A 20,922-nucleotide genomic window follows, 5' to 3' on the forward strand; every position below is an offset into this window, starting at 1 on the left:
GAGGGAGGCCCAAGTCGCGGCTTTACAAATATCTGCCACAGGAACACCCCGGGCCAAAGCAGATGTAGATGAGTTAGCTCTAGTCGAATGAGCTCTAATGCCCGCAGGAGGAGTCTTACCAGCCAGGGCGTAGCAGATCTTGATGGCAAGGATGATCCATCTCGATAGCGTGCGCTTGTGCACCGCTTTACCCTTTGAATGACCAACGTAGCCAATGAAGAGTTGATCATCAAGACGAAAATCTTTAGTCCGGTCCAGATAGAAACTCACAGCCCTCTTCGGGTCCAGGCGATGGAGTCTTTCCTCCTCTTTGGAAGGATGTGGAGGAGGATAAAAAATAGGGAGAGTAACAGACTGCCCCAAATGGAACGGAGTAACAACTTTTGGCAGGAAACCAGCCCTGGTCCTCAGAACCATCCTTTCAGCATGTAATGTAAGAAAAGGGGGTTTAGAACTAAGAGCTTGGAGCTAACTCACCCTCCTTGCCGAGGTTATGGCTACAAGAAAGACCACCTTAAAGGACAACAGCCTCAAAGGACAGCTATGTAGCGGCTCAAATGGGGACCCCATCAGAAAGGTTAAAACAAGATTAAGGTCCCACTACGGCATTACAAAAGGAGTGGGAGGAAACATGTTTGTAAGGCCCTTGATAAACCTCAGTACAACCTGAGATTTAAATAATGACGGTTGATCAGGTAGACATAGAAAAGCTGATAAGGCCGAAAGATAGCCCTTGACCGTGGCCACAGCACAGCCCTGCTGAGTCAAAGAAAGGGCAAACTGGAGCACCTCAGAAAGATGGGCTTTTAAAGGGTCAATGGATCTCTCTCCACACCATTTAACAAACTTAGACCACCTATATGAGTAAATGGACTTGGTGGAGTGTCGCCTGGCCGATAAAATAACATCCACCACATCAGGCGGGAAAGAGAAGGAATTCAGGTTGCCCCGTTCAATCTCCAGGCATGAAGGTGTAAGCTCTGGAGGTGGGGGTGTAGAACCTGCCCCTCCGACTGCGAGAGGAGTCTGCCCTCAGAGGGAGACGGAGCGGAGGGCACGAGGAGAGGTGGAGAAGATCTGTATACCACACCCTTCTTGGCCAATCCAGGGCGATCAATATGACTTGGGCCCGGGCTTGGCGAATCTTCCTCAGAACCCGAGGAATCAAGGGTATGGGAGGAAACGCGTAAAGGAGTTGCGAGCCCCAACTCAACTGAAACGCGTCCCCCAACGCCCCCTGCATCGGATACTGGAGACTGCAAAATGACGAGCAGTGCGCGTTCTCGCAGGTGGCGAACAGGTCCACCCGAGGTGTCCCCCACGTCCGAAAGACGTGACGAACTACCTCCGGATGGAGCCTCCACTCGTGGTCGGCGGAGAACTGCCGACTGAGACTGTCCGCACATGCGTTCAGCACCCCGGCCAGATGATTTGCCACCAGACAAATCTGATGGTCCTGAGCCCAGGACCAGAGACGCAGAGCCTCTCTGCAGAGACAACGCGACCCCACTCCTCCCTGCTTGTTTATATACCACATTGCGGTAGTGTTGTCCGTCAGGACTTGAACAGACTGACCGCGAAGGGAAGGGAGGAAGGCCTTGAGTGCCAAACGAATCACCCGTAATTCCAGAAGGTTGATGTGAAGCAACCTTTCCGCTGGAGACCAAAGACCCTTGATCTCCAGATCCCCCAGATGAGCACCCCACCCTAAAGTGGATGCATCCGTAATCACTGTGGCCACCGACGGAGTCAGATGAAAGGGCTTCCCTTGAGACAGGTTGCCCTCCACGCTCCACCAAGAAAGATCCGCTGCAGCTTCTCCGGAGATCTCCATTGTGCTGATACCACTGCCTGCGGAGGCACCACTGGAGCGCACTCATGTGCCAGCGTGCATGGTTGACCAACAGAATGCAGGAGGCGAACAGACCGAGCAGGCGAAGGACCTTCAGAACTGGAACAACCGCTCCATTGTGAAATAAAGGGACCATCTCCTGAATGTCGAGAATTCTTTGAGGTGGAGGAAATGCTCGACACACAGTAGTGTCCAGTACCGCCCCTATGAACAGGCTGCGTTGAGAGCGCACCAGGTGAGATTTGGGCACATTGATCGAGAAACCCAAGTCGAATAACAGCTGAGATGTTACCTGCAGATGACGCAGCACCATCTCTGGGGACTCTGCCTTCAGAAGCCAGTCGTTCAGGTAGGGGAAAACCGGAATCCCCGACCTCCTGAGATGAGCAGCCACCACTGCCATCACCTTTGTGAAAACTCGAGGTGCGGTAGTAAGACCAAACGGGAGGACCGCAAACTGGTAGTGTTGCGACCCAACCGTAAAACGGAGATACTTCCTGTGCGACTTCAGAATTGGGACATGAAAGTATGCATCCTGCAAGTCGAGCGACACCATCCAGTCTCCTTACTGCAACGCTTGAAGAACCTGCGCAAGGGTCAGCATCTTGAATTTCTCCTGTTTCAGGTAAAAGTTCAAGATTCTGTGGTCCAGAATCGGACGCAATCTGCCGTCCTTTTTGGGAATCAGGAAATACCGGGAGTAGCACCCCTGACCCCTTTCCTGCTCCGGAACCACCTCTATTGCACCCTTCTGAAGCAAGGCCAGAACCTCTTTCTGAAGGAGAAGCAGATGGTCTTCCGAGCAATAACCTTGGCAAGGAGGGTAAGGGGGAGGAAACTCCCGAAAGGGAAGGGCATACCCAGTCTCTACGAGGTTCAAAACCCAAAGGTCTGTTGTAATAGATTTCCAACCCAGTAGAAAGTAGGACACCCGACCCCCCCACAGGACTTACATGATCCGGGATGGGGGATCTAGGGCTGCTTCCCTGAAGCCTCATTGGGAGCAGAGGAGGAAGACGAAGAAGAGGGGTTGCGACCAGAACCTCTCCGACCCCTTTGCTTCCCTCTATAGGATCTATAGAGGCGATTCTGTTGTTGCTGCTGCTGCTGAGGCTGTCGGAAGGAGCGAAAGGATGATCTTCCGAAACCCCTAAACGTCCAAAAAGCTGAACCCCTAGAAGGTGCCTGCAGACCCAAGGACTTTGCCGTCAATCTGCTGTCCTTAAATCGCTGAAGGGCAGAGTCTGCCTTCACTCCAAACAGTTTCTGTCCATCAAATGGCAGATCCACCAATGTGGCCTGAACATCCGCCGAGAATCCAGAGGAACGGAGCCACGCCTGTCTTCTCGCGGCTATAGATGACCCCATAATTCTTGCCACCGAGTCCGCCGTATCCAGCCCTGACTGGATCACCTGCCTGGCAGCTGCCTGAGTGTCCGCAACTACATCCAAGAAGGATGACTTATCACCCTCAGGCAATTTAGGGGCTAAAGATTTAATAGAGTCCATCAAAGCATGAACATAACGCCCCAGCAGACACATGGCATTAGATGACTTCAGTGCCATACTTCCTGAAGAGAAGGACTTTTTAGCCGTCTGATCAATTTTCTTGGACTCCCTATCTGCTGGAGACTGAGGGAATGCACCCGAAGCATGTTTTGAACAAGAAGCCTGCACAACCAGGCTCTCCGGAGATGGATGCGTAGACAAAAAAATCAGGATCCCCAGGTGCAACCCTGTACCTTCTTGCCACCTGTCTGGAAACCGCCGGAGAAGAAAGAGGTTTCCTCCACACCTCCAACACCGGTTCCAAGATGGCCTCATTGAAAGGCAACAAAGGCTCCGAAGTTGACGTCGGAGAGTGCAACACCTCCGTAAGCAAATTAGACTTGTACTCCACAGAGGGTAGCTGCAGATCTAACAGTTCTGCGGCTTTCTTAATCACCACATGGTAGGGTGCCAATTCCTGTGGTGGAGAAGATCTTGCAGAAGTATGCTCCCACTCTGGGGTCGTATCCAAACCACTTGCTTCTTCTATTCCCTCAAACTCATCCGAAGAAGTGTCGACTTCACCTTCTTCCACCCATGCTCTATACCTTCCTTCCTCCAATACCCTCTGGGCCTCCCTTCTTGATCGAATCCGGGGAGCCGGCGTCGTCGACGTCGTACGCGGCGTCAGTGGAGCCAGAGGTACCGGAGTCGGCGGAGCCACAGGAGTCGGCGGCACCGGACGAGGCGCCGACGGCGTCGGCAATGGCATCGAAGGCGGCTCCGAACCAGGATGATCCATCCGAAGCCTCGACGGATCCCCAATCGGCGCCGGAAACTGCCACGAAGGCGCCATCGGCATAAAGGGCAAAAAGGGGGCCTGAGCATAATGCTGCGGCACCCCTAGCGTATATGCCATTGGACCCACGGGACCAGTTGGTGCTCCGGATGGGAAGGCCGCCCTATTAAATATACCATACATGGCATTCAGAAATTGTGTTGAATCGGTACCTGGAGCCGGGAATTGTGGATAAGGAACAGACCCTGTATCCCTTTGTGGAGTCTCCGGCGTCGGCTCTGCAGTATCTTCCACCGGAGCCGCAGATTCATCAGGCACCGGAGCAGGCTCTTCCTGTTCCTGCTCATCCATAGAGACCTCCGACTCCACTCGAACCGGAGTCGACGCCTTTGACGGAGCCGGTGACTGCGCCGAAGAATGCGCTGGAGCCCGCTTCGGCGAAGGAGATCCTCTCGGAGACTTCGAAGGAGAAGGAGAGGGTGACAAGTCCTTGCTTCAACGCTGACGGGGCGAAGTCGACCTCGATTTCCTGCTCTTCGAGGACCGACGTCGAGAAGAATGCTTTCTCTTTTTATGATGCTTCTTCGACTTCGACGACCTCGAAGTCGACGACTCCCGCCTCGACTTCTCCTTCTTTCTTCCTCTCTTCTCCTCACCGATCTTCTTCATAAAGAGTTTAGTCTTCCTCTCCTTCATTGCTTTAGGATTCATCCTCCTACAGCAGGCACAGTCTTCCACATCGTGGTCCGAAGAAAGGCACCACAAACAGTCCTGATGCGGATCAGTCATGGACATCAGACCTCCACACTCCCTACAGGGCTTAAAGCCCGACTTCCTCGTCGAAGACATACCAAATTTAGAGAGCACTGGAAAAAACCGTTGCGCGTCGACGGCGCGGAAAAAAGGGAACTGACATCATCACGCCGACGTGGGCTTCTTATGGCTCCGGTGACGTCGTACGGAGTTGCGAGCGGAGTCGATGCATTATGACGTCGCCCACGTCGACGTGGAGTGCTGGGAAAGAAAAGTTCAGTGGAATGCTGGCGCAGGGGATATTCACAAGGTGAGGAATCCACTGGCAGATGTATCCATCAGAACCTAGTTTATTATTTTTTATTTTTGCTCTTGGAGTCGAGCCTTCGGGGTGGGGCCAGGGGGAAGACTGGCACTAGGGGCGGGTGGGTGGGGGGAGGGGGGGGGGGGGGGGGGAGGGAATATTTTGCACTGTAATCAGTGCGCATGACGGTTCGGCTGGCAGTTTCAAGACTGCCAAACCATCATGCGCAATGAAGCTCTCTCCAACCTGAGCTACATTGCCAGATTGAAGAGAGCAGGCACAGGCTCCCCAGACAAATCAATGGCGCTCAGGCCAAATCTGATGCTGCTCAAATGCAGCCAGCAGCATCCGAATTGGCTGCAGTGGACTGCGGGAGCCCGTGCCTGTAGTGGAGAGGAGCTCAATGCGGCAGATAAGTGGTTTTCTGTTTTTCTTTATTTGTCTCGTCATCCATCCCCCCTTCCCCATCCCCCGCCACTCTATTGAGACACCGGCTCCTAATGATGTGGGGGACAGAATGGTTAGGTAGGTAGGGTAGAAAAGGGAAAAAACAATTCTAGATGGAGAAAGTGGGAGGGTCTAGAGGGGTTAGGTGGGAGCAAGAAATTATGAGTAGTATAAGTTGCAGGTACGAGAGTTAGGATGGAGTTGGCAGAGTAAGAAGGCATATATGGCTTAAGCAAGTTCAAAGGAGGTGATGATGATAGCATAGGGGCTGAGAAGTTAGCAGTATGAAGATGGTTGTTCAAGCGACCCTTGACCCTGTTTAGGCAGGTAGCTCCCCACGCCGCACAGCACCACCTGTATGTTGCGCCCTTGAGCCCTGCTGCCGCTCTGCCGTGAGTTCAAGGACCTCCTCCACCCGTGGGCTACCACCTGCGCCTCATCCCTGGTGGCCAGTGGTAGGCCATAGGTTTTTGCTTGCTTGCTTTGTTTTCACTGTACTCGCTTTTCGCCTCTTCATTCCCCCCGTTTCTGCTGTGCCCCTCTTTTTCCCTTCTGTACCCTTCGCCGATCCCACTTTCCCGCCGCTGCGTCCCCTGAACCCCCCCCCCAGCTCCCATTCGTCCGCTCCCACCTCCCAGCTGCTCCTCCCTCCCACCTCCCCTTCTTATTGCGGCTGCTGCGCGGTCACGCAGCATGCGCGCCACTGGCACGCCGAAGGCAAGCCCGTCTGCGCCCGGACCGCACCCAGCACCAGAACGCCCAGGCCCCGCGAACGCCACAACACCCATCTCCGCTACGATGCCAGCACCCTCCACGCACTCAACACCGGACGAGCACACACCTGCTTCCAGGCCGCCCGAAGCGCACCCAAGGACCCTTCTCCTGCCGGAACTGCAGCTTCACCAGCAGCAGACCCGCCTATCCACCCACCAGGACAGGATGCAACCACCTCAGGTGCATACTCCTGTACAACCGCTCCGCACGCAAACACGCCGTCAAACTCTGGGACCTGCTCGACACGTCCTTCCCGGACGTCGCCTTCCTGACAGAGACCTGGATGAACTCCTCGGCACCAGACATCGCCATAGCCATCCCGGACAGCTACAAGATCACCCGCAGAGACCGCACCAACGGAGTAGGAGGTGGAATCACCATCATCCACAAGTCCACCCTCAAGGTCTCAACCAACTCCGACGACATCCTCAACACCACCGAACACCTGCACTTCCAGATCCACACTGATCCAACACCACCCTCAGAGGAACTCCGATCTACAGGCCCCCCCCGGACCCAGGCCACAGTTCAGCGACTCCATCCCCGACTTCGTCAGCACGCACGCCCTTGCGTCCACGGACTACATCCTCCTCAGGGACCTGAACTTCCACCTCGAGAACAATAACGACACCAACTCCGCCACCCTGATCGCCAACCTCGGACTCAGACAGCTCATGACCACGCCCACCCACTCCGCCGGCCACACGCTTGATCCCATCTTCTCCGCAAGCTCCCACGTCTCCTTCAGCCACACCACCGAACTCCACTGGGCCGATCATCGCTGCGTCCACTTAACCTTCGAGAAGCAGACCACGCACCACCGCACCCGACAGATCCCCCGCCGCTGCTGGAGCAAAATAACAGAAGACCAGCTACACACCGCCCGAAGCCTACCCACAGACCCCACCGCCAGCAACCACAGACGCTGGATCAATGACTATGCCAACACCCTCGCCTGATCAAGAATCCCTCCAACACACGCACCAACAAGACTGCCAGCTGGTCCACCGCGGACCTCCAGACCTCCAAGCAAAACTGCCGAAAACTGGAGAAGAAATTGCGCCACGAACAGACACCGGAGAACCAAGCAGCCCACAACGCCATGCGCCAACACCATCACCTTATCAGATCCGCCAAAAAGACCTCCTTCAAGGACCGCCTCAACAACAACGCACACAACAGCAAAGAGCTCTTCAACATTGTGAAGGAACTCGCCAACCCCTGCTCCAACACCAACGAAATCCCACCATCGCAAGACCTGTGCAACTTCCTGGCCTTCGTCCACCGCAAGATCGCAGACATCCTCGACCGCTTCGACAACCAGTCCACCACGGCAGCCAACGACACCTCAGACCCCACGGCCACCACCAACGGCAACCCCCTACTCACCTGGACCAACATCAACGACGACAACACCATCAAAGTCATGAGCACCATCCACTCCGGCTCCTCGTCAGACCCGTGCCCTCACCACATCTTCAACAAAGCCAGCACCCCACCTCCGCAAGGCCATCAACATCTCCTTCGAGACCGCGACCTTTCAGGAGAGCTGGAAGCATGCCGATAACAACGCCCTGCTCAAGAAACCCAAGGCAGACCCGAGGGACCTCAAGAACTTCCAGCCCATCTCCCTGCTCCCGTTCCCGGCAAAGGTCATTGTGAAAACTGTCAAACAGCAGACCTGCTACCTCGAGGAGAACAACATCCTGGACCCGTCCCAGTCCGGGTTCCGCAGCAACTACAGCACCGAAACGGCCCTCATCGCCACCACCGATGACATCAGGGCCCTGCTGGACAACGGCGAGACTGAGGCCCCCATCCTTCTGGACCTATCAGCCACGTTCGACACGGTCTGCCACCACACCCTACGCACTCACCTCCACGACGCAGGAATCCGAGGTAATGCACTGGACTGGACTACCTCCTTCCTCTCTGGCAGAACCCAGAGTGTCCGCCTCCCTCCCATCTGATCCGAAGCCTCTAAGATCATCTGCGGCGTACCCCAAGGATCCTCCCTCAGCCCAACGTTGTTCAACATCTACACGGCCCCGCTCGCCAGACGGCATGACCTCAACATCATCTCCGCCGACAACACACAACTGATCCTCTCCCTCACCAAGGACCCTCTCACCGCCAAAACCAACCTCCACGAAGGAATGAAAGCCGTCACCGAATGGATGAAGAACAGCCGTCTGAAGCTGAACTCTGACAAGACGGAGGTCCTCATCCTCGGCTCCACCCCATCTGCCAGGGACGACTCCTGGTGGCCGACGGCTCTGGGAGCAGCACCGACGCCCACCGACCACGCACGCAATCTGGGATTCATCCTCGATTCAACACTCTCCATGACCAAGCAAGTCAACGCCAACACCTGTTTCAACACCCTCCGCATGCTCCGAAAGATCTACAGATGGATCCCCCACCGACACTAGAAGAACGGTCACCCCGGCCCTTGTCAGCAGCAGACTGGACTACGGAAACGTCCTCCACGCGGGAGCCCCAGCCAAACTACTGAAACGACTGCAACGCATACAGAATGCCTCTGCATGCCTGATCCTCGACATCCCTCACCACAGCCACATCACACCCCACCTGAGAGATCTGCACTGGCTTCCCGTCAACAAGAGGATCACCTTCAAGCTCCTCACCCATGCACACAAGGCACTTCACAACACCGGACCAGCATACCTCAACAAACGACTCACCTTCTACACCCCGAACCGCCACCTCCGCTCCACCGACCTCGCCCTCACCACCGTCCCCCGCATCTGAAGGGCGACCACCGGCGGCAGATCGTTCTCCCACCTCAACGCCAAGTCCTGGAACACCCTCCCCATCCTCCTACGGCAGACCGAAGACCTACTAACCTTCAGGAGGCTACTCAAGATCTGGCTGTTCGAGCAGTAGCAGCACCCTCCCCCGCGCGCCTTGAGACCCTCACTGGTGAGTAGCGCGCTTTACAAATGTCTTGATTGAGAGTGCAAGGCAGTAAATTGACATAGTAGAATAAGTTAGGCAGGGTTGAGAGAAGAAAGAGCAGTTCATAGGTAAGAAAAGGGACCAAGACGGTAATATATTTGTGGGAAAAATTCGAGCCTGCATGCTCTGGGTCAGACTGCAGAGCTATCCTTTGCAGAGGGCATGGTTGGGTTTAAGCGCCTCTTATTACTCCTGCTCGTCTTAAATATAGCTTTGGGGCTTGCATTTAGACAAAGTTATTTTTTAAGGCAATTAGATAGACTAAAAATAGGTGCACGTTTAGAGATAGTATTACTTTAGCATAATGGAAATATTTGGTTTAATTTATGGTGGGCATTAGATAAGGATATTTATTAATTATATGAATTGTAAAATAATTATACTTAAAAGAGTGAGAGTGAAGGTTAGCAGTAAAACATTTTAATGTAAATTAATACATTTAAAACTATGAATGGAATGTTTAGCATTATGAAACAATTGAGTGATCAGGGACAGTGATGGTAGGGAAAAGCAAGATGGATATAATAAAAGTAATTTGAATGTTATGGAAATGTGGGAGAGAATGGTAGCAGACATCAAGACATGCAACCCTACAACACACAGCAAGCTCTTAAATTATAAAAGGAAAAGAGTAATTTTTCTAAGTCATTACAGGTTTCAAATCTGCTATGGTTGTATATGTGACTTTCTTTGGTAGGGAGCCATAAAGGGATCAACATTAATAAGAATGCTTGAGGAATTGTGGATCTTACCTCACGGGAATCAACTGCTGCGTACATGATATCCGTCCAGCCTTTGAAAGTAGCCTGCAGAGAAAGCAAATTGGAACAGACAGAATCAACATCAGATGTACTGATTAGCCAAACAACCTAACCAGAGAAAGCTGAGTGTGTCTGAAGCCCCGCCCCAATTTCCATTAACGGATACACACTCAAAACAAAGAGTGCAGTAAAGCGTAACTCAGGTTTGACTGTTGGATATCAGCGGCACAGAGATGGAATAAGGGTATTCTGTTTGTGGATAATATAACATTCTGAATGCTGTAATGTAGGTAGCTATCCTTTTAGCCTCACACCATTTCAGTCATGCTTTGCCTATTCCAGGGAGTAGGCTAATGCATCTTGAAAATGTCACAGGTCCACATGAAATGTACAATATACTCTGTTTCACCTCCATGTTACCCTTCATGACTTTGCTAATTATCTTGCCATTGCTCATGTTATTTAGAATAGTCTTTGTGTAGTCGGAGCTCTGTCTGGGCCCCCAATATATTTTCAGCTCACAAAGTTCCCTCATTAAAATGCATCAGAGACCTAACAGAGTAGGCTAGAAGAAAACATCGATAAAATTTAAGGCAGATGTACAGAGGCTAGTATTTTTTAGCAATGTTAAAGCCTTGCTGGTGCACCACTGCTCAGTAGCAAAAAAATAATAATAACCATTATATACTGATATTGTCAAACCTGTTGAATTCATATTACACTTTGAAGTCTTTTGATGGTGCACAAATTTAAATGTGTTGTCAGGTAAAAGTGGCTACAAGGGATTTTGTTTTCAAAATAGTAAAACATTTATTATCATTTATGAGTGCCCGAACTAATCGCCTCAAATACATGAATTTTATAAATCAATTGATAAACTCAAAAAGTGAGTAAAATCAATCAGCAATGGGTGTATACTTTTTCGTAGAAATTTATAATCAAATTGTTAAATTCAAAGGGTTCATAACCATATCCACATATAAAAACGTGACAGATTGACAATCTTCCAGATAAAAATGTCTACTAGTCACTTATGTGAGTAACCCATTTCAAAAACCTATTTACAAACAGATTTTTTTATTTAACATTCAATAAAAAATTCCTATATATCAATTTGTTCATGAAAAATGGGTTATACTGGTTGACGTTTCGGTCTTGTCATGTGTTACATCTAGTAGACCATCTTCAGGACAAAAATACTCTTATGTGGACTGAACACCCCTTGGAGGCAAGGTCAATATAGGACCTTAAATTAATTAGTCCAAGTAGATTAAATTCATCGAAAAAAAGTTGGCATCAATATGCAATGGGCAATTGGCATGGTTTCAAATTGAAGTTGAAGACTAGGTTTTTAAGTGGTTTGTGGGAATGGCGATAGTGTGACCATGTATTTATAAGGCATAAAGTAGCCCCTGGCGAGACAATGATATTGCAAGTCACCTTGGTGTTCCAAAACCTTATATAGGAACTCGGCCTTGTTCCGCTATATGGTTGTGGAAGTCCCCAGTGACTTGTAATATCCTTGTAATGTACAGGAGGGGGATACTTTATCCTTCATATAATGTCTTTTACATTTTATGCATTTGAGAGACCTGAAGGAGTGGGATTTCTTTCGGACTCGTTCAGCTTTTCAATGTTTGCCGACTTTGTTTTTTTGTGAATTTAAGGGCTGTGTGATGTGCAATGCGGAGTACAGTTGAGTTGAGGTCCAGGAGGCTCGTGTGCATATTACCTGTTTTGGGCAAGAAGGTGATCTTGGAGCCCAGTTTGAACACAAATATAAAAAGTAAGGTTTGCAAATTGAGGTAGGGCATGAACCATTCTGAATCTGAACAAAAAACCCACATTGCAAACCACCTTGTAAACCTCCACTGGTAACCTATCAGCAAGTGATGCTTTTTTAAAGCACTTTGCCTATGTTGTAAATCTCTTCAGGGCTCCTCTTCTACTGACTTATGTAAGCTTTTTATAGGTTATGACCCTATCAGACTTCTTTGTTTGGGTTCAAGGTTGCTAATCACACATGTGTTAAACGTTTGAGAAGCCCAGTTACGTGAAGAACCTTATTTGCCACTCCATAATGATTGGAAAGCCCTATCCTCTTCTTTGCCTTCTATTACTAATCTGGAGGCCCTTTGTTTACTAGTTATAATTGATAATTTTACAATCATTCACCACAGGATTAGGTCAAGCATGTTACCGATTTTTTTACATCAACATTAGTAGATTTCTCATTTCTCAGATGCACGTGAAGTGACAATGGATTTCCCATCATCCACCTGCACAGAAAGTAACATTATGGGATTTGCCATCATCCATTTGTGCAGGAAGTGACATCACTGGATTTCCATACATGGTACCCTGCGCTGCTCCTTCCTCCCACAACCTTTTTTATTGGCGGCTGCAGCGCTGATGCACAGTGGATGCACAAAGCAGGCATACCAAAGGCATGTCTATCTGCAGCTGAACAGCACACAGCACCACAAACTCTTGTTCTCCCTCTACCCACCGATAACCGGCTGTGCTTCTCCATGCCCTTAACCTCAGCTGCTGCACACCGCACTGTTGCCACGCCGCACCACAAACCACAGAAAGAGCGTTCACATGCACCTCCTGCAAGTTCTCATGCACTCCCCTACACCCTACACCCACCACACCTGAACCAACAAAACCCACTCACTCACACAAACCAGCAACCCACTCACACTGACCAAACAAGACACCAAACTTGCATGAGTGAACACCTGTTCTCTCACCAAACACACCACAGAGATATAGGACCTACTGCACAACCATTCATCCTCTTTCTCACAGCAACATGGCTAAAGCCAACCCCAGCAATTGACATCGCTGCAGCCATCCCTGCCAGCTACAAGGTGCTCCGGCAAGACTGTCAGCATAAGCCCGGAGGTGGAGAGGCCATCATATTCAAAGATACCATCAGCTGCACCACATACACGGACACCCCCACCAGCTACATGGAAGACCTCAAAAAAGCTTAGCCTCACCCATCATATTACCGAACCCACCCATACTACGGGACTCCTATTGGACCCAATATTTTCCAGCAATATCACAGTCAACAAGTCAGCAACTATGACACCACCCTCATCAGTTTCAGCATGCCCATCCCACACCATCACAAACCTACCAAAACTGCACACCCCATCTGGAAAAACATCTCAGAAGCAGAATGGCTTTCTGTCCTCTACGAGCACCAGCCAGAGCACACCAGTGACTTGCTGAAAGCAATCAAGAAACTCAACAGCTGTATTGCCGTAAGCATAGATATCCTTGCTCCTCTCAAGTGCAACCCAATGGCAAGAGTCCGACCATAGGCCAGTTGGGACACAGAGGAACTCAGGTTGACGGAACACTACTGCGAGCAAGTTACGACACAGCAAATAAAGAAATCTTAAAAAAATACTACTACACTACCACAAGCATATATGGAACATCAAGCGTACAGCTTTTGCAGATCGCATTAACGCCAGCAGTAACAGCAGAAAGGAAATCTTTGACCATGAAAGTATAAGTAAGTTTATTGTAGAGTTAATAAAAAGAAATTGGAAACAATTGAATCAATTAAATAGAGGCGCTAATTAAAACATTTGATATGTTAAATTGCAATTTTCCCACTGGCCGAAATCATGAGTATATGAAACAATTATATCCAGAGGGATTACTTACTTAATGAAAGCTAAAGAGAACAAAGGGACAGTACATCATAGAGCTACAAATTAGTCCCGTCATATTTATAGAATACCTGTGAATTATTAAGATAATCTTATATCTAGTTTCAGTTGGGATGTCAAAGTCATTTTCTGCGGGGGCACCCATTATTGTTCTACATTAATTCATAAGTAGCTGAACCTCTAACCAGATCAGACAGTCATATAATTTATAATTCTTCATTTTGTTCCAGCAAATAGATGGAAGAATAGAATTTCGAAAATGATCTGGTCAGTGGTTGACTTGCACCTAATTATTGTCATTGAGTTGGTCAAGTCTGTGCCTCATGACATCAAATTAATCTGTTTTAATTTGAAGCCTCTTCCAACATCTTAACTGCATGTTGCATGAATTTAAAAAATCTGGCAGCAATCTGCGATGATTGCGGGGTTCGACAAGCAGTAATTGCTTCCAGGCACGATCTTATATGTAGAACTAAAAAGACGGGGCACAGCCAGATAGGTAACTGCACCAATGATGTCTCACAGATACAAATTATGTGCACTAGAGACTCCGATGCTGACCTGCAGAGTCTGCAGACCTGTTCTGATGATCCAGTTATATCACCACACCTCCTGCCACCTCCAGCAATCACCTCCTCAGAAGACCTTTGAAACAAACTCTAATCATTCTTCTGTAATAAAATCATGTTCATATCAGTCTCTGGAATGGGCCAGGTTCCATGTTCCTGGAAAAGGGTGCTAGTAATTCCACTTTTAAAGAAACCAATGACGGACCTATCAGTTCTTAGAAACTATAGGCCTATCACTCAGCTGCCTTTTCCAGTGAACATTCTTGAAAGATTTATAAGAAAGAAGTTATCAGCCTATTTGGAATCCCATTATCTTTTGAATGAAGCGCAAACCAGCTTCAGGCCTGCTCATGGCACAGAGTCTGCAGCAGTACTAGTGCTGGATGAGTTGCCAATGGTAGTGGACCGGGGTCAAATGACGACTTTGGTCTTACTTGTTCTATCAGCAACATTTGACATGGTCAGTCACAAGATCCTGATATTAAGATTATGGGAGACTGAGTTGTGTGGCTGAGCACTTGTCTGGATTCAATCCTATCTGGCAGAGACATCTCAAGCTATTTCACACTCCCCTTTCTGCTCCGTGTTTAAAGCAGTGGAATATGGGGTGCTTCAGGTTTCAGCATTAAGACCAACCCTTTTTAGTATATACTTGCACCCTCTTACAGCTCTTATTAGATCATATAGCACTAATGTCATTACCTATGCAGATGATACATTGCTGATCCTTACTCTGGCCAATTCTTGGCCAGAGCAATTGGACACGTTTCACAAAAGGTGTCTCAAACTGGCTGAGAATCAACTTAGTAAAGTTTAGTGGAGATGAACTGGAAACCCTGCTGCTTTGCATGTAAACCATTGGTCGGCCTTCCCCTAACTTCTGGCCTTGGACAGACAGTATTAGCCCGGAGGTGTCATCCATAGTTCGCAATCTAGGTGTTCATCTCTAGCGCTCCATGTGAACAAGACTGCGACAATCTGTTTTTGCCCTGCTTCACACTTTTAAAAAATCTATCCTTTTGGCAACTGTCGACAAGGGCATTGGTGGTACAGTGCAGGTTCTTGAGCAGGCTTAAACTTGCAATGCACTTTTATTTGATTCTCTGACCTTCCTACTTAAAAGACTGTATGGAGTTTGAGTAGTGGCTGCTAAGAGTGCTCTGAATGTCCCTAGACACTTTTCTTCCTCTGGAATCCTGGCTGAGCTTTACTGATTCAACGTGAAGGAACAGATTGTGTTTAAATCACCATGTATTTTTAGAGTAATACTTAACAAAGGTCCTATTTTTCTGCAGAGGAAATTCAAAATCTATACACCTTTGAGAGATTTGTCCACTTTAAACTCTAATGTTCTCTGTAATCCTAATTTTAGAAAGTCAAATCGGGTGTCCAGGCGTTTTCAGTCAGTGCCTCTCAACTCTGGAAGTCTTCTGCCTCCGTTAAGAGCATTTCAAGATCTGCTCCAGTTTAGGAAAGCACTAAAAACTAGGTTGTATAATGTTCCAGATTGTTTTTTCAGTTTTTTTTAATTTTTTATAGAAGGTTAGTGTAAGGATACCTTGAGGTCACAGTTGCACTTTATAAATATTTTTACATTCATTCATATACAGCCATTTCGACCCTCATCTGGACTCCATCACCGTTGAGACTCAACTTACTATAACGGACACTGATCAAACCTTGACAATGTCCCCTGCGATCATCACTGTTCACCGCTACCATGAAGAACATCCACTGGGGCTCCCTCCGACACTTGCCCCCACCACGCTTTCACTAAAATCTCTTGCAATCAGTGAAGCACTAACATCCATCCTCAATGCCTCCATCGACTCAAGCAAATTACCAGACACCTGGAAACATGCCACTGTCATGCCTCACCAAGAATCCAACTGCTGACCTACTCATGTTTTACAACTACGGACCCATCTCCCTCCTACCTTACCTGGCAAAGGTCTTAGAGAAACAAATCAACCAATGCCTCACTGACCACCTCAGTAATCCTCAACTCCTCCATGCAAAGTCGCTAACTGGATGAAAGCCAACTGTCTGAAGCTCAAAACTGACAAGACAGAAGTAGTGCTCTTCAGAAAGAACACCTCATCATGGGACTCCATCTGGTGGACGGTCGAACTTGGACCCACATCCAGCACCCACGTCAGGATCCTCAGAAAATTCATTGACATAAAACTGGACATGACAGCACAAGTCAACGTCGTCACAGCTTCCTGCTCCCACGCCCTTAAGACGCTGAGGAAGATTTTCAAATGGCTCCCAAACACCACTAGGAAAACGTACTCATGCCCTAGTCACCAGCAAGTTAAACAATGGGAACACCTATGCTGGGATCATGCGGCAAATCACAAGAAGACTACAAGCCATCCAGAACTCGGCAACTAGACTCATCTTCAATCTCCCACACAAAACCCACATCATCACATACCTCAGGGCACTGCACTGGCTCCTGATACACAAACGAGCTCAATTCAAACTCTTCACACATACAATTCAGACCCCATCGATCTAAACAGTCACATCTCCTTCCACCAAGCGCCTGGATACCTTTGCTCAGCAGGACTCCTACTCACACACAGCCCATGCATATACAAAATCAGATAAGGAGGGCAGGCATTCTCTTACATCACTCCTAAAGAGTGGAATAAGCTCCTACTCCACATTAGGGCCTCCTTCCTTTTAGACTTCTGCAAGAAGTTGAAGACTTGGATTTTTAATTAACCAACTTACAATAGGCAGGGCTAAGCACTCGCACCGGCTGAGCACTAGGATACCCACGCAGGTGATAATGAGATTTACGAAAACACATAACATAATAGAGCACAGCTTTTTCTTTTAAGAGTAGAACATAAATTGTAATAGTACACAGAAACATATATTCTATGTACTAATTATAAATAATGGAAGTAAATTATTAATAATATGCATTCCTCTCTTCCTTTCGTTCACCTCATTGCCATAGCAAATTATACTGTCAAGCAAATATCTGAAATATGTTTTGGCAGATATTGGTAGTCACTATATGAAAATCTCTTCATGTGATAATTTCGTGCGAACATCTATTTTGTATGTATATCCTAAATTCAAAACATCTTTGTATTATAAATAGGCCTCAACTGTTAATGTATTAAGGTCACTGAAGAGCTATCTCTTCGTACATGTTTTATTTGAGCCCTTAAAAAGTCCCAGTATGCCAAGGAAAAAGCACGTTGGCTGATTCTTAAATAAAAAAGTATTTGCAGAGAGAGTGAATAGAATATCACAATTAGAAGCAGCATTTGGAAAATGACTACACATTTGTTTCCAGAATATGTACAGCTAACATTTACTTCAAATATTATGTCCACTTTGTTATATAGAGTTATTTTACAGTTTTTCCTCTCGTAGTTAGTGGTAATGATTTTTCTATAATAGGCGATTTTATTGTTAATAGCAATGGGAAAATACTTTTTAATTGATGAAATCAGGATTTACTGTCCTGGGAGCTTCTCTTTCCACAGAGATTGAGTTTAAATATTTATCTCCAAAAAATGTCCCTCGGACTGAGGTTTTAGTTGTATTCTTGATATATCCAGTGAGTGAGATTCTGAAAGAGTGAAGAAGTCTGTTTGCGGGTGTGTGTCGGGAACGGGGTCTCGACCGGCATGTGCCCATTGTATGTATTTCCAGAGGGTAAGGATCATTTAGAAGACGTTCCAAGGGGTTCAAAATTCTATCATACAGCATTGTAATGCAGTTTAAACTGTGTCTAGATGCAATGAACGCCATCTTTTATTTATATAAAAATAAAGTGTAGAACGTATAGCATTTCAAGGTGGCTGCCAGGCAGTATTGCATTTGTCAGTGCTTTAACTGTAAACAAACATTGGTAAAGGCAATAGTGACAAGCAACCACTACAAGCATTAGCAAAGCCACTTACACAATCAAGGCCAACTGGCTTTGCCAGTGATTCTTGTGCAATATGTTTACCTCCTTTTCTAAAAAAGCTAAGTGCAAGAAACCAAAGAGTTGATTTATGTATGTATTGGCTCCCAAACTGGAGCCTGATTTACTGTCTCCCCAGCAGGCATCAGTGCAATATGATTTAATGTGGCCTTTAAAATAAGTTAGATTTCAAAAAGTTTTTCTCTGCTTAAATTAAGAATCAATACAAATGTATTTTTAAAGAAGCCATTTTTAGGTCTCACCTACGCAGCGCGCTTGCGCTGCATAGGGGACCTCTTGTAATCAATTCGCTTTTTCGGCGAAAAACGTGCACGTGTTGCATTGCTTTCAATTGCAACGCGTGCACGTTTGGCGACTCCCTTGCAAGAGCGAGCTTTGGATGGTGTCCCTGCTCGCTCCCGCAAGGAAAACACTGTTCTCGGCCACAGGCCCCCCCCCACCCCTCCAACCTCAGCGTCTACAGGCGCGCAGCGGCCATATGTTGCGCGCGCTTGTTATTTAATAAGAAAACAACAGTTGATGGACAGAATGCAGAACAAAGTCCTACATTCACCCCGGTACAGAGATCTGGGCCTAAATCCATCGTTTTTTTGCTCGCCATTCCAGTTTGAACCCAGCCATATGCAAATCAGTCTTGACCCTGTGCCTCATGGGAACAGTCCAGCACGAACTGCCAAGCCAGGTCCTCCCTGGACTGGAAACAAGCATCCTAGGACCGGTTGTGCCTCATGGGAACAGTCCAGCCCGAACTGCCAATTATTTAATGAGGGCAGTCTGCACTTCAGGACGGTGTGACAGGAAGGCAGGCAGGCTTAACACTTCTTGTCCCATGGGGTCATGTGAGTAATTACAGGATTATCTAGATTAGGCAACAGAGATTGCATTTGGTGGAAAACGAGAAATGCACATGGTCAACAGAAAAAAACACAATCTATTTCTGGTTCCGGAGACTTGGGCTGGAGAGGCAGGGCGTTTCCTTTGTTTCACTCTAAGTAGTGATGGGACCGTAGGGAAAGGGAGGGCAGCGAAAAAACAGCTGTTCCGCACCATGGAAGGTGTCCCAGAAGGTGCATTAACACCTGAAGTTCGCGTTCCCCAGACGCGGGGTCTCGGCGTCAGCTGGGTCGGCGGCAGATGCCACCTGTGGAATCTGGTCGCAGAAACGTTCAGCTCCGATTTGTTTCATGTCCGAGGTGATGATGCTGTTTTGAGTCTTATAGGGTTGCTTGGCAACTGCAGAAAACGTAATCCGTCCCAAGGAGGAGCCCCAAAGCATTTCAAGAGTTCCGGGTGTATTTCGGAGCTGAAGAATTTTCAGCCGAGATCCGTTCCTTTCTAAACTATCCATGCACCATGGCAACGCAACGCACGCTCCAAGTCCGGCCATGCTTCGTAGATATATACCTTCCATTTTCCAAGTCGGATCACAATATGAAGGTCGAACAGGGAGACCGATACATTGTATGACATGATTTCTCCTAATATGTCCTAAACTTGCGTCACGTTCTTGAGAGCTTAGTACTTTTAGCCAGCGTGTGTATGTCTCAGTATCCTCCTTTGCTTTGGTACGGGGAGTGTAAGGAGAAAAGGGGTCAGTGCAGGGGCGTAACAGACCCCTTCACTTCAGCCCCTGCAAGGGGGCCCCTAACCCTTCAGGGGGCACTAAACCATCACGGGCCCTGTTCACGCCATGGCCAATGAATATCTGTGAGGAGGAGGAGACTAACCTTCTGCATGGGGGCATAATTTTGCGTTACCCCCATGAGGCGGTGGGCCCCAGTAGTGAAATTTAGCTCAATCTGCTGAACATCTTGAGAAGCACGTTCGCCTCCAACTCACACTTTAAAAGGAATAATGCAGTTTTACGCTAAACCGGAGGCTGCTTGAAAACACAAACAAAGTGCTCTAAATGAGAATACAGAAATGCTGGTCCTCTCTATTCACAGCTCCGGTTTGCTCCAAAGAAGTGCTGGTACTGTCCTGTTGGATGTATTGCCGCACAGCTAAGAATGGAAGGTCCACTCCCTTTCAAACTAAAGTGCAGGCACTCAGTAGCGGACACTTACTACCCATTTAAAGCACTGCACGTTAGCATATGTATTCTGTTTTGGTCAGCACACACTTCTCAGCAGTGTCTACCCCCGACTTCACTGTGTGCGCTCATTTGCCTTGCTGTTCTAACTGCTCTTTCGCTGAGTTGCCTTTCTCCCTGCGCTGAGTTGCCTTTCTCCCTGCATTTGCCCCACTATTTCCCGGCTGTTATTTTCTTTATCCTCCATTCTCCAGCATTCTCTTGCCCTTCTTTCACCTTGTGCGTACTGGACTATTTTGAAATCTGTTGCTTGTTGTTTCCCTCATACTCAGGTTATATCAAGCCATGTGGTGTCTTCACTTTCATCAACGCGCTGTCCCTGTAATCGATTCTAACGTATACCAACCCATTTGCCGCGTGCCTTTGACCATTTTAGAATGGCCTCACTATTTTACGACCTTTTTGGCACTCTCCTCAGTAAGCTAAAATTTCTCTTTCCGTGTGATTCGGG

The 20,922-nt window shown here is 48.0% G+C and overlaps 1 protein-coding gene across 3 annotated transcripts in view; it reads right to left on the minus strand.

Annotated features, from left to right (window-relative positions):
• LOC146871423 (sodium channel protein type 4 subunit alpha-like) overlaps positions 1-20,922 on the minus strand; it is a 1,828,482-nt gene that overhangs the window by 450,896 nt on the left and 1,356,664 nt on the right. For all 3 annotated transcript variants that reach the window (XM_085651070.1, XM_085651071.1, XM_085651069.1), the window contains one exon: positions 10,149-10,202. In XM_085651070.1, coding sequence (XP_085507196.1) covers positions 10,149-10,202 — 54 coding nt within the window. The remainder of the gene's footprint in view (positions 1-10,148; positions 10,203-20,922) is intronic.

This window comes from Triturus cristatus, chromosome 1_1 (genome assembly GCF_964204655.1).
Source record: "Triturus cristatus chromosome 1_1, aTriCri1.1, whole genome shotgun sequence".
NCBI classification, from domain to species: Eukaryota; Metazoa; Chordata; class Amphibia; order Caudata; family Salamandridae; genus Triturus; species Triturus cristatus.